The following is a 13,037-nucleotide window of genomic DNA, read 5'->3' on the forward strand; positions in this document are numbered from 1 at the left end:
TCAATTGTCTTTATTATCAGTTCCTGGGTGATAGCAAAGAAATTATACGTTTCTTACTTTTTAAAGACACCTAACACATAAGCAACAAGCTTAAGCCTGTACTTTCAGTACAGTAAAAGCTCCGCTATCCGGCATCCCCCGGGAATGGGGGATGCCAGATAACAAAATATGCCGGTTAATTGAGCGGCCCCGGCCGCCACTTCTCCTGCCACGTCTGTGGCGTCCCTCTGCCCCTCCCGAGGCATCGCCACCCATCCCTCTGCCCCATGGGACAGGGAGGCGGGCCCTGCATGGCCCTGCGCAGCCTGTTATGCCCCTGGGCTGTGGGGGCTCGGCACCGCAAGCTGCTTTGCCCCAGTCCATGGGGACTCAGAGAAACCCGAAGTACCGTGGTGGGTACTTCCAGTTTCACTTTATCTTACAAGCCGGCATGCTGGTTAGTGGAGCATGCCGGCTTGTAACATGCCAGATAGCGCAGCTTTTACTGTATATTCCAGATAATTAAAAAAAAAAAAAAACTTGCTTTCTGGACAGTATTCTCTAAGCACAACTTGGTGGATTGTGCCTTGGAATATCACTGCATGAATGGTCTGATTAATTCTTCAACGACCCAATATTCATAGAAATCAAGCCCCTAAAATATCTTAATCATGAACAGGATCAGAAGGCAACAAAAAATCCTTATGAACAGTGCAAGAACTTCAAAAGCAGGGATGTGTTTACCACATCAGCCTACTCTGAATGATGCATTCTGAATAAGATAGAACCTGCCAAACATCCATGAATTTCTCTAATCAAATGTGTGTTAACAGGCATGAATTACAGCCTTCAAGTCAGCTTCTGAGAGAAATGGGTGTAGTCTAATAATAATGCTAAAACTGATAAATGTTGGGTAACAGTCTGTTCCAATAATTGAACCAGAGTCTAATATCACAGCCAGATTTTCAGAAAGAACCCAACTAATGAGCTACCACAGGGGCAGGCAAAATACAGCCCGTGGGCTGCATCCGGCCCTTGGGGCCCCTAAAAAAAATTTATATTTATTTGCTCCTGGCTGGCTGTCAAAGATGACAGGAGCCAGGGGCAGTAGGTCCCAGGGGAAGCCAGTGGCAGGACAGAGCAGCAAGGCCAGCCCAGCCCAGTTGTGCCTGCTCAGCCCCCAACCAGAAGCCTCTGCCTGCCGCCGCTTTCACTGCTTCCCTGCATGCCAGCCAGCCTCCAGCACCACGTGGCCCCCAGCTGCATCACTGGACTGCGGGAGCACGGGGCCGGTGCCAGTACCCCAGGACCAGGAGGGGTGTGTGTGTGTTCATAGCTTAAGTCCCACATGCACACCCCACCATACATATGTACCTATATATGTACCTATACCCCCCATACTGCCATACACGCAGACCCCTACATCCACACCCCTCACACACCCAGCCACGCTCCCCCATACACATACTCCCACAAACCCCATAGCCACCCACACCCCACATATCCACACCCCCCACAAAAACTCCCTTTCCCCACACCCATACCCCCCATGCCTATCCTCCCCCCACACACCCACAGCCATCCCCATCCCCATACCCACCCCCCATGCCCCTCACAATATACAAGAGTAAGACTTCATTTTAAGCTATTGTGCAGTCGCCTCTGAGTACACTACACAAACGCATGTAAAATCAGGACAAAAATATGTTTTGAAATCAAATTAATTAATGTTGTAGATGTTCGCTTTTTAGAATATAATTTGGTATTTTTCTGGTTCCAAGATGGCAAAACCCCTTGCTGAAAGGAGCATTTCTGGGGGCAAAGAGAGAGACTTCTGGTGGCAAAGGAAGGGGGTTAGGGGGCAGGACTTCTGGTCAACAAGATGACAACTGGGGTGCAGAAGAAGAGGGAGGGGGGGGGGGGGGGGGCAGCACCTGTCAAAGGGCAGGACTACCCCTGCAGCCCTTGACAGCTTGTCAAAACTCGGTCAGCGGCCCTCTGCCCGAAATAATTGCTCACCCCTGAGCTACCAAGTGGCAAGGTGTCTGTGGTTAAATTCTTTAACCATAATTCAGAACTAGGCCAACTCCATTCCATTTTCAATGCATTTTGTTATTACTACTATTACTAATTTTGAATGCTCCAGGGTGTTCATATATTCTAACTAGGGCTCAAGACCTAGAAGAGAGCCCTAGTAAACTCTGAATTGTAACAATAATAATATTATTCAGGCAGATGACTAAAACACATATACCGACAAATTAAGGCTTAAACCAAACCATGCAAGAATAAGTCAGAGAGGCAGTCAAAATAACCAGAAGGTAGAGGAACAAGAGTTAGCCACACTCCTCCATAAGAAAGTAAGCAATGAAAGCTCTGTGGAAGCAGATTTGATGTCACATCAAGCTTGAAAATTCAGACAGAGTTCAAAAACCATTTGTGCAAGCAGGAAATAAGATATAGCCCATCTACATTGCTCTACAGAGCAATCTCCTTACATATAAGCTTGCAGGTCCGAAATGATTGGAATTCATTGTGGGAAGGGGAACTTCATCACCCCAGGAGAATGGTTAAAGAAATAAAAACTTTCCAGCTGTTGCCCATACTGGGAAACTGGTGGGTAGAAAGAATTGGAAAGTAATAAGGTCACTAAAACAGCAGTAATTTGCCTCTACCATATTAAGGACTATCATGAAAGCCATAATGCAATTTCTTTGCTTGAGCTACCACACAACAGGGGAAGTTCAAACCATAGATGACTTGGCAGAGAAGTTGGGGATGAGGGAGAGAGGACAGACTATCATAAAACACGAAGAAAAGTCATAAGAGTTGAAAGGAAACCATTCAAGCTGAAATGAGTATTTTATGGAACAATATGAAGAGAAGCCAATACAGTGAATATAACCAGCAACGAATATAAACAGTCTTTTGGTTTTGTTCCTAGCACTGACCAATAGCTCATGGAAAAAAAAGTCAACCAATCCAGCAAATGAGATACGTTTTAATGGATTTGGGGGAAAAGTGCTCTAAAAACAGGTTGGCAAGATGAACTTGCTGAAATGGGCCTGATTCTGAAACCAGTGGTTCTGCTGACTACAAGCATCTCCAAATAGGAGTGTCTGCAGGAGGCAATATTGCAGGATTGGACCTTGAATGCTAAATGATCACAACCTAATACTTACTGCAATTCTCTGCCTCCCAGCTGATGGGCTAACATGATGCTTTGCGTGTTCACTGACGTGAAGTATTTTTAGAGAAGCGGGATTTAACTGGACCACCTCCAAGGTTAGGAGAGACGTTACAGGAGCTTTTGGGCACAAAATACCCTTCCTCGGTTCTCCCAGTCATAGTGGTGGTCTAAAAACAAATCCCAATCCCAATTCTAATTCCCATAAATTCCCTAAGCAATCACAGCCACAACATGCTGACAATACTAAAATATCAACATTTGGTGAAAATCTGCTACAGCTAATAAGAGAAGCGCACTCAAGCAAAATGGTACCATCGTGTCAGAAAAGTGGGACCAGTAAGGTTAACATGGTAGACAAGCTCCACTTTCAAACTTATATTTACTGACCAAAAATATGTGGGAGAAAAAATTAGAATTCACCAATTAGACATAAAATTTCCATTTGAATCCAAGCATGTATCCATCTTTGCACTACAAAACTGCCAAAGCTCGAAGTCAGTGATTCTCATCCATGATGCCACAGCACCCTGGGGTTCCTTGAGATCCTTTCAAGGGTGTTGTGGGGTGCCATGCAATGTTAGCACCATCAGGTATGTATACACAAGATAAACCCAAAGATTTCAAATAGAAATCCATAGCTGTGATCCATCAAATTATATGTTAGACAGCTACACCGCCATGGATCTCTTTTCAATGCTAGTTTTATGGCCACTAATAAGCTACACCAACAACTTCCTTCATCAGACCAAGTACCGGCACTTTTCTTACAAGTATCACAGGGAACTACACTAAAAGTGAACATGAAAAACATACTAGTAATAGGAAAGCCCACTTGACTGCACTCCTGTCAACTCAAATACAGAATGAAAAAAATAGTTAATCAATTAATCTTATTCTTAGAGGAAGCTTAATACTTTGGGAAATTAAGGCTTCAGTCCCACCTGGGAAGGTCTGATGTGATTTTTTTTTTTTCCCCAATTTCAGTACTGGCTGAGGTGTATTTATTAATTAATAAAAACTTTCACTCATCCAAGCCTCTGGGTGCACTGGCATTAATACATGCCACAAACAAGAACCATCTTCCACGGCTAGGGACAGAAATCAAACATAAACCAGTATAAGCGATCAGAAACTGATTCGAATCTGTAACACAACAAAAGTTCAGTGCACATAAACTGCTTTCAAAATGGCTGAAACTGGTTTAAGATAAACCTGGATGGATGTAGTATCAGACGTCACTGATTTAAGTTAAATCAGTTTATTGAACCTCTGTCTCAAATCCCTGCCAGATTCAAGTTAACTCTCAGTCTCCCAGCTTCCCAGGATGCTTTGCACCTCCCCAGAAAACCCTCCCTTGCAGGGTGGGCGGGCTAGCCTTGGCCCAAGCTGTCTGCTAGGGCTGTGCAAAATTTTGGCAGCCATTTCATTTCAGAGGTGTTTTGGCCTGTTTTGGCACCCGAAACACCGAATCCAAAATGAAACAGAAAGCTTCAAAGCATCTCCGAACCGAAACGAAACCATCCAAAACATTTCGGAAACGTTTTGGATGTTTCGGAGCCAGGCTTGCAGGGAAACATAAACTAAGAAGAGGGAGGGGGAAGAGGGGCAGAAGGACTGCTCTGATACGGACATCTGTAGCTGGCCAGCGTCTGCAATCTGTCCCCAAGGTCCCTTCCAACCCCACTGCTCTGGGGGAGCGATGTCAGCCTGCCGTCATCCCACGCACAGATCTAGGGGCCTGCACCACCCGGAAGGAGTCTGGCATAGCCCCGCAGACCTCCCAGGGGGCACGAGCCCCCGGATCTGCATGTGGGATGACAGCAGGCTGTCGCTGAGCCAGCACCCAAGTCTGCTCGGTGCAGTCCACACCCAGCACAGTTGGGGGAGCAGCGGGAGAAGCCCCCATGGCTGCCCTGCTCAGCCCCATTCCCCACCCAGCCCAGCCTCCTGGTACTTTAAAAAAAAAAAAGCAAACAAAAAAAAAGTGCTGGGAAGGTGGGGCTGGATTTCGGGGCAGGCAAGTGGGTTGTTCCCCCTGCCCCCACGATCTCACAAATAGGGCACATTCACTCTTACCCCTAGGAATTAGTTAAAATTTATTTTAAAAAGCACCCCATCATCTTATTGTCTGGGAAAGCAATATTAATGGGGAAGCACACACAATTTCATCCTTGCCTGTCTATAACTCGTATTTTGTCTCTAACAGTCTTAACTTCAAAGACCCATCCCCAGCCCCTCCAAAAACCTGGAAAAATGGACACACCTAACATATAAGTGCAGAGAATCCAGTTCTCCCTGCCCCTACTTTTATAGAAGAGTCCCTTCATTGCCTTCCACTGCTGTAGGCAAAAGGAGAAAAAAAAATCAGGCCCACAAATAAGCACACCACCTAGGTTATTACTCTCTAGCTCTATTCCTGCAAAGCAGATACTTCTGCACTAGCACATTAGCATTGCAGTCACCTTTCCATGAGCTCTTCCAGCTTCCAGCCTATGGTCCTATTCAGTCTCAGCACTTTTAGTATCTTCTTTCTTGAGCTGTATATTGTCTATTTATTTACTCATGCACAAATGTTGCAAGGAATAGCAAGTATGTTTAGCAGATGCAATGCCTCATGGTATAAGTCGCTCCATTTATTCTGCCAGGCATTCAAGCAGGAATTATTTATTTGATTTTATTTAGATTTTCACCACCGATATTCAATATTTCCATAACCAACATTTGAATTCTGTCCTTCTCCAACACATAGTTCAGTAGCTGGGCTGGTGTCACTAAGACTTAATGCAGCTGACAGGCTGCTAGTGCCCCCTGCCGTTCAAGGGCTTTACCTACATCTACCATCCCCAAACCATACAGCCCTAAGCCTATAACCTCCTTAGCAATGCTTCGCGCTTCCTAAGCCAACCAATGTCAGGCTCGGGACTGTATTATTTTCACAGCACATATAGCTTCTGGCACGTATAGTTAGGATTTCCAGAAGGGCTCAGCATCCACAGTAGAGTCCAGATTGTCAAAACAGCTCTGAACACTGGGTACTGAAGGAAATCCAGCTATAAGAATGAACAACAAGAGCTGCTGAGCACTTTCAAAGAGTGTGGAGCCAGCGATGGGTGCCGATCACTTGAAAATCTGGCCCTGAGCTCTTCCAAAAGTCAGCTCCCACATGTCCAATATACTCTGAAAATCACAGATCAAAGTACTCAACATTGCCTTCCCACTAGGAAGTCAATGTGCTGAAGATCTTACCATACCGTAACAGCCTGTGCTATTTCTGATACAGGGCTGTCTTGTAATATTGCTCCCTCTTGGGTTTCAATTTCCATTAAATAAGAAAGCAATTTTCTAGATCATGATGATTCTTTAAAGAACAGCATGAGAGAAAATACATGCACTGTTGTTAAAAATATTTGGTATTTCCATTACAGTTCAGTTAACAAACAGGAAATTATGGTCTTAATTAAATGGGGGAAAAAAAAAAATCAAGGTTGAGTAATCAAGCCCATGAAAATGAGAATATTCTGGACAATACAGCACACTATATTCTGCTCTCATTTAGATTGGTAAAAACCAAGACCAGCTCCACTGGATTTGGGTAAGCTTGTTCCAGATTTAGTTGGAGAAGCCAACAGAAGAAATTTGGTGCAGCTGACCGGATTAAGCATCTAAGTAACATCAGCTCAGCCATGCTATGTTAAATTCATGCCATAACACATACAAAAAGCAAAAAAACTTATTGTTTAAGATGAAAAAGGAAAAGAGCATGCTATTGTATCCATGGGAATTGAATTAATAACGGCAATATGGAAAGTCATCTAGACTGTTTAGACTCTCCCTAGGTGTTGGTTCTCATCCTTCCTTTATTTTGCATTTGCATGCCTGAAAGAGCCATGCAAGTCCCATGAAGTGCAGTAATACTGCCCAAGAGCCATTGTAGAATTGGCCCTCCAGGGTCTCATATTGCACCTGGAAGTTATTCAAGACAAAGCAGTCTACTGGTAACATCCTGATTTTTCCCTCACTACCAGCCTTCATCTTGGAGCCTGCTTGGCATGGTATGTTCTCTGTGACTTTTCCCATCACCAGTCAAGGATTTGGCCAATCGGAAAGGAGTTAAAATTCTACAAACGATTTAGCAAACCAGAAGAGAATAGCGGTTTCTGCCCTAGACATGCTAACATTGAAGCACAGCAAAATGAAGTTGACCTTTTGCTTCACCCTCAGTAAATTAATCCTATCTGGTGCAGATGAATAACACGCGGGTAGATTCGGAAGAGACAATCCAAGGGCCCCTCTGAAGCCAGAGCAAGACTTACGTTTTCCTCCTCGACTACAGTCAGCTCCTGGCACTTAGAAGTGCTTAGAGGCAAATCTTACTACAAACAACGTTTCATCTTTGGGTCAAGCCCGAAAAGTCTCGGTGCAGTTTTTGGGAAGGGAGGAGGGTGGGGGGGAAGAATACAAGCAACAGCAGAAGACAAATTAGAATGCAAGCCACATCTTAGCTGTAGCTATATATGTTTGCTCAGGCAAACAATACAACATCAAAGGTTTTGTTTCCATTTCCAACTTATTTACATGTTGTCCGCCTAAACAGATGAAATCTCCTATAAGGCTAACACTGCAGCATGGTATCACAGTAAATGTAATAAGCACAGCCAGCTGCTTCAATTGTCATACCTTGTCTCTCTCTAGATACATTTGTCATTTGAAAGCACTCAACAGCCTACCCTGCATTTGTACTTTATGCAAGATTTGACACTAAGAAAAGAGAAAGGAATTAACATTTCCCAACAATGCAAAATCGACTACAAAAGACACTACTGAAGAGCGCCTTTAATAAACGCGTTTATAAATAGACAACTACAAGGCCCCACGCAACCCAGGAGTAAGGCTAAGTGCTACTGACGCACAACACCAATGCTAAAATAAAGCCCAATTGTTTAATCGATATTCAGTTCGCCTCAGCTAAACAAGATAAATTTGCCTGAAGGTGAATAAAAATAAAATGAGTGATTGTTAAGATAGTCCAAAGAGACACTGCTCAAAGGCAAATTCACGTGATGCAACTAAAATTTTAAAGGAGCAGCTTTCCTCTGCAAGCACTAGCCTTAGTTTTTACCTATGCAAGCTAATTATGCCCTCAGGGATAATCTTGATAAGAAACAGAAGTTCAACCCATAGCAACCAGTTACTGCTAAATAAATTATATCATCTTTCAAATCCGTTTCTTCTTTTACCAAATTTTTATCATGTAAATAGGGCCTAATGGTGTGATCTCAGGAGGATCTTCATAGACGTGAAAACAGAAATTAGATTATCTCCCTTTATAACAACATGCACCAATAAAGGTTTCTGTGACTACCACATTATTCACTGGGTAAGTTTATTTCAATAGGAAGCAGTTTTAACTAAGCAGATGCTTGTTAGCATTAACTCTTTGAAGCCTGCAGATTCACAAATGTTGAATTTCTTCAGTTGACTGGATGTCCAGAATGACAAAAGAGAACAAAAGCAAACAAACTATGTACTTACAAAATGGAATTTACCACCAGAAGAGTAAATTCTTGTGATCTGAGACATTAAAGAAGTTGCTTGGCAATGAAGCCTTGTGTTTAAGACTGACAGCATAAAAAAAAAAAAAGAACTGTGCACGCAGTTTTGATAGTGAAGGGGTGCTTTTTATGTACCACCCAACAGACTCCTTCTTGTTACAGCCACAAAAACAATCCAGATTAAAGCAGACCAAAGCCTCAGCAAGAAATGTAAGTTATATCTGCATCGCTGCAGTCTCAAAAATATGTAAATTATTTCCATAAAATATGATGAAGGTCCCACGCTGCAGGATGCTGACCCTCTTCTTTCTACTCTCAGAGGCATCTCAAAAACCATGACATGGCAAACGGTATTTCTAGCACTTCCTATCTTCAAAGGTTTGTGTGTAACCCAGAAGATATTAGAAGCCTCTATGCACTCCCAGGCCCAAACAATAACAGAATGCTTTTCCCTCTCATGAGCCCAGAAATCACTTAGGAAGAAACCAGCTACTGCACTGCTTGATGCACAACGGGCTCTCCTGGACTCACTTTCAGCTGTGGGAACAGCCAGCACTCTTAACTTATAGTCCACGATGCACATCCTGCCATCTTGGGGATGCACAGCACGGCACATTCCTTCCAGCTCCCCCATACAATTCTGTTCTGGCTAATTCAACACATCCCATCTCCCAGCTTTCCCAAAGGCTAGGACACTATTACATATGTTTCACTATAGGAACAGCAGTGAAAAAATATAATAGCACAGCAGATTTCGTCAGAGCATGTTACAGTGTGGTGGCTTTTAGGACCAAATCACAAAAGGGGGGCTCTACCCTGCCATCTGGGAGAGATTCAGGCTTCCAAAGACTTCAGCAAGTAGTGAGATGGGCACAGGCATGGAAATACTACAGATCAATGTCCAAGAAGCTCATTTCTGAAGCCACTTTTGCTGGATTCTTGTATGCCTAACTAAGCATCATATATAGCTCCATTTACAGTGATGCTAGATAAGGTAAAATGTATGCCTGAGATGATATGGCTAGAACAGGGGTAGGTAAAATGGTGGATCCAGACAGGTGCCAAATTATTTCCCAGCAGCCCCTGGCTGTGCCACTCCAGCCAATCTCCACGGAGATCCTAGGAGCAGTGGGACTGTGACAGCACGGGGCCATGACAGCCTCATGCTTCCAGGGTCTCCACAGGTCCCAGCCTGGAGCGGCACTGGCAGGGCATCATGGCCCCACATTGTCATGGTCCTGCTGCTCCTGGGATTTCCAGGGAGCCTGGCCGGAGCAGCACGGATAGGGGCTGCTGGGAAACGCAGTCCGCCATAGGTCCGATCTGACCCATGGGATGGACTTTGCCCACCCCTTTTGCTAGGGCACGGAGCTGCTCCCTTTCAGACAAGTAGGCTGAGGCTTGATGAAGATCTTGGTGGCTGCAAGTGTTACCATCCCACAGATGTTTGATTCACATAAAGCAAGTTTAGAATCTCAGGTCTGGCTAAGTCAGGTCTCCATATCACAGTAGGCACTGCTTTGGAGAGACTCAGGAGAGAGACCCCTAATTGCACAGAAAACTACCTATACATACTGAAAAACAAGGCCTGAACTCCTCTCCAATGAGCCTTTTAGCTCAATCAGTAGAACAACCTGGGGAAGTTTCTGCTGCTACTACCCAGACCATACCTGTCCTGTGAACTGAGGCCTTTTGTCTGCAGAGTTGCCAATCTGGCACTTTTACGCATGTTCAAGCATGCCTTTTTTTTTTTTTTTTTAAAGTGGCATTAAGTCCATTAACATTATTCTCTGTGGTTCTTGACAGAATAAATGGCCTCATTTTTCTCCCATGGATCATTACGATTAATCTGAATGACTCTTTTGGAGAAAAGTGTCAACCCTAAAATCAGAGCATGAAATTGAAAAGTAGCAAACAAAAAATGTAAAAGTACAATGTCAGGCTCAACTTAAAATGCCCTTCGAGAACTACTGGTACACAAAGGAGTTTTCATTCATAACAGTAATAAATAGGCTCAGCAAGACACCGGATGCCTTCAGACTCCCAAATTCTTATTCATACATTATTGAATGTGAAGCCAGCTAAAGTTCTGCCCAATTAAAGATTTTAGGCCTGCATTGCTTGGCTTGAGTGGTCTCAAGAGAGTCCCATTTTTGCATTCTGAAGTTATGACACCTAAACACAGATTAATTTCATACCTGCAATTTCCTGACCTTATAAAACCTACCACAGTCAAGGGCTTAGGACAATTTTTACCAAATTCTTTGGACTGATAGGCCCGTGTCAACCTTCAAAATGTCTCAGGCCCAGCCTTATTAAACTTTTAATTGCAAAAGGACAGGGTCAGGGCAATCAGACAGCCAGTTACCAGGGCCTGACAGGCTACCAATAATTGACTAACCACAGGGTTGAGACAGCTCAGCTTTTGAAATCCTTATGTTGTGTCTTTTCTGATTAAATAAGATCTACTAAAGCTTTTAAACCCCCGACTCTGAATCTGATCAACATACAACCTTGGTGGACTTACCTTGTTTTGTAAGCGCATCTCTCAGAGCTGGCGTTATCATCTCCCTCTGTTCGCTCCCCTCCTTTTTCCCAATGGTCCGTAAAGATCGATCCATCCTGCCAGCTCTTTCGTCGAGTTCGTGTTCTTTCTGTTTAAAGACAATTAATTGTGGTTATTTAGCTGAAAAGGCAGTATCGAAATGCCGGCAAATTTCCCAACCACTTCACATCAGAACTAAGAAACCTACAGACTATGCCAGCGCTCCAAAAATGAAGCCTGCCTCCCCTGCAAACCTAGGGCTTTTCCCACCCCATGTCAAACTGATGACCATCCAGTATTCGCTGCCATTGATTCAACAGACTTTTTACACCTAAATTTTATAATCAAAATAAAGTTGAAATTAACAATTAAAAACTAATATTAAGGTGAAGATTTTTAAAAGGAACTTAACAGAGTTCAGCATTTGTACCTCAAAAACATTAATGGGATTTGGGCACATAAAATCCCAGCCATACAGATTTTCATCATCTCCATGTACCACATAAACTGGTAACAATCTGTAGGAATAACATCACTGTCTGACCACTAAAATGCAACCATTTCACAGGTAAAATGTAACAGCTGCTCCAACAGCACTTCACAAGTCTTTAGTACAGGTTAGTGAATAATCCAATGACAATCCAAACCAGAAAAAGTTTAGATAGACAAAACACAGCTTCTTCACTGTCTACAAAGAATCAAGTAAATCCTTTTGAAAGGAGACAATATTTTCTCTAAAAAAACTGTTATGACAGGCCTCCCAATTCATTTTAGGCATACTATTTTCACCAAGAGCATATCCTGAAAATTGAATGCTAAGAAATCCAGTGCTACAAATATAGTTAGTCCCATTAAGTCTAGTTAGAAATGAAGAAAGGGACAGCATACATTAACAGAAGTTAAAAGGTAGCAATAAATAAAAAAATTGAGAGTCCTTTGATGTACAGGTGTTACTTCTAAAATTTTACAACCATCTATAGTTCCACTTCTGCACACAGAGCCTTGAGAGTATAAGAAGGAAGGAGGACCCAGGCAACTATAGGCCAGTCAGCCTCACCTCCATCCTTGGCAAAGTCTTTGAAAAAATTATCAAGGCTCACATTTACGAGAGCCAGGCAGGACAAATTATGCTGAGGGGAAACCAGCACGGGTTCGTAGCAGGCAGATCATGCCTGACCAATCTAGTCTCTTTTTATGACCAGGTTACGAAACGCCTGGACATAGGAGGAGGGGTGGATGTCGTATACTTGGACTTCAGGAAGGCCTTCGATACGGTATCCCACCCCATACTGGTGAACAAGTTAAGAGGCTGTGACTTGGATGACTACACAGTCCAGTGGGTGGCAAATTGGCTGGAGGGTCGTACCCAGAGAGTCGTGGTGGATGGGTCGGTTTCGACCTGGAAGGGTGTGGGCAGTGGGGTCCCGCAGGGCTCGGTCCTTGGACCGATACTCTTCAATATCTTCATCAACGACTTGGACGAGGGAGTGAAGTGTACTCTGTCCAAGTCTGCAGATGACACAAAGCTATGGGGAGAAGTGGACACGCCGGAGGGCAGGGAACAGCTGCAAGCAGACCTGGACAGGTTGGACAAGTGGGCAGAAAACAACAGAATGCAGTTCAACAAGGAGAAATGCCAAGTGCTGCACCTAGGGAAGAAAAATGTCCAGCACACCTACTGCCTGGGAAATGACCTGCTGGGTGGCACGGAAGTGGAAAGGGATCTTGGAGTCCTAGTGGACTCCAAGATGAACATGAGTTGGCAGTGTGA

The 13,037-nt window shown here is 43.8% G+C and overlaps 1 protein-coding gene across 1 annotated transcript in view; it reads right to left on the minus strand.

Annotated features, from left to right (window-relative positions):
• Window positions 1–13,037, minus strand: part of TYW1 (tRNA-yW synthesizing protein 1 homolog) — a 144,203-nt gene that overhangs the window by 103,856 nt on the left and 27,310 nt on the right. Inside the window, exon 8 of the mRNA XM_025215033.1 lies at window positions 11,249–11,375. Coding sequence (XP_025070818.1) covers window positions 11,249–11,375 — 127 coding nt within the window. The remainder of the gene's footprint in view (window positions 1–11,248; window positions 11,376–13,037) is intronic.

This window comes from Alligator sinensis, unplaced genomic scaffold (genome assembly GCF_000455745.1).
Source record: "Alligator sinensis unplaced genomic scaffold, ASM45574v1 scaffold1227_1, whole genome shotgun sequence".
Classification (NCBI taxonomy): Eukaryota; Metazoa; Chordata; order Crocodylia; family Alligatoridae; genus Alligator; species Alligator sinensis.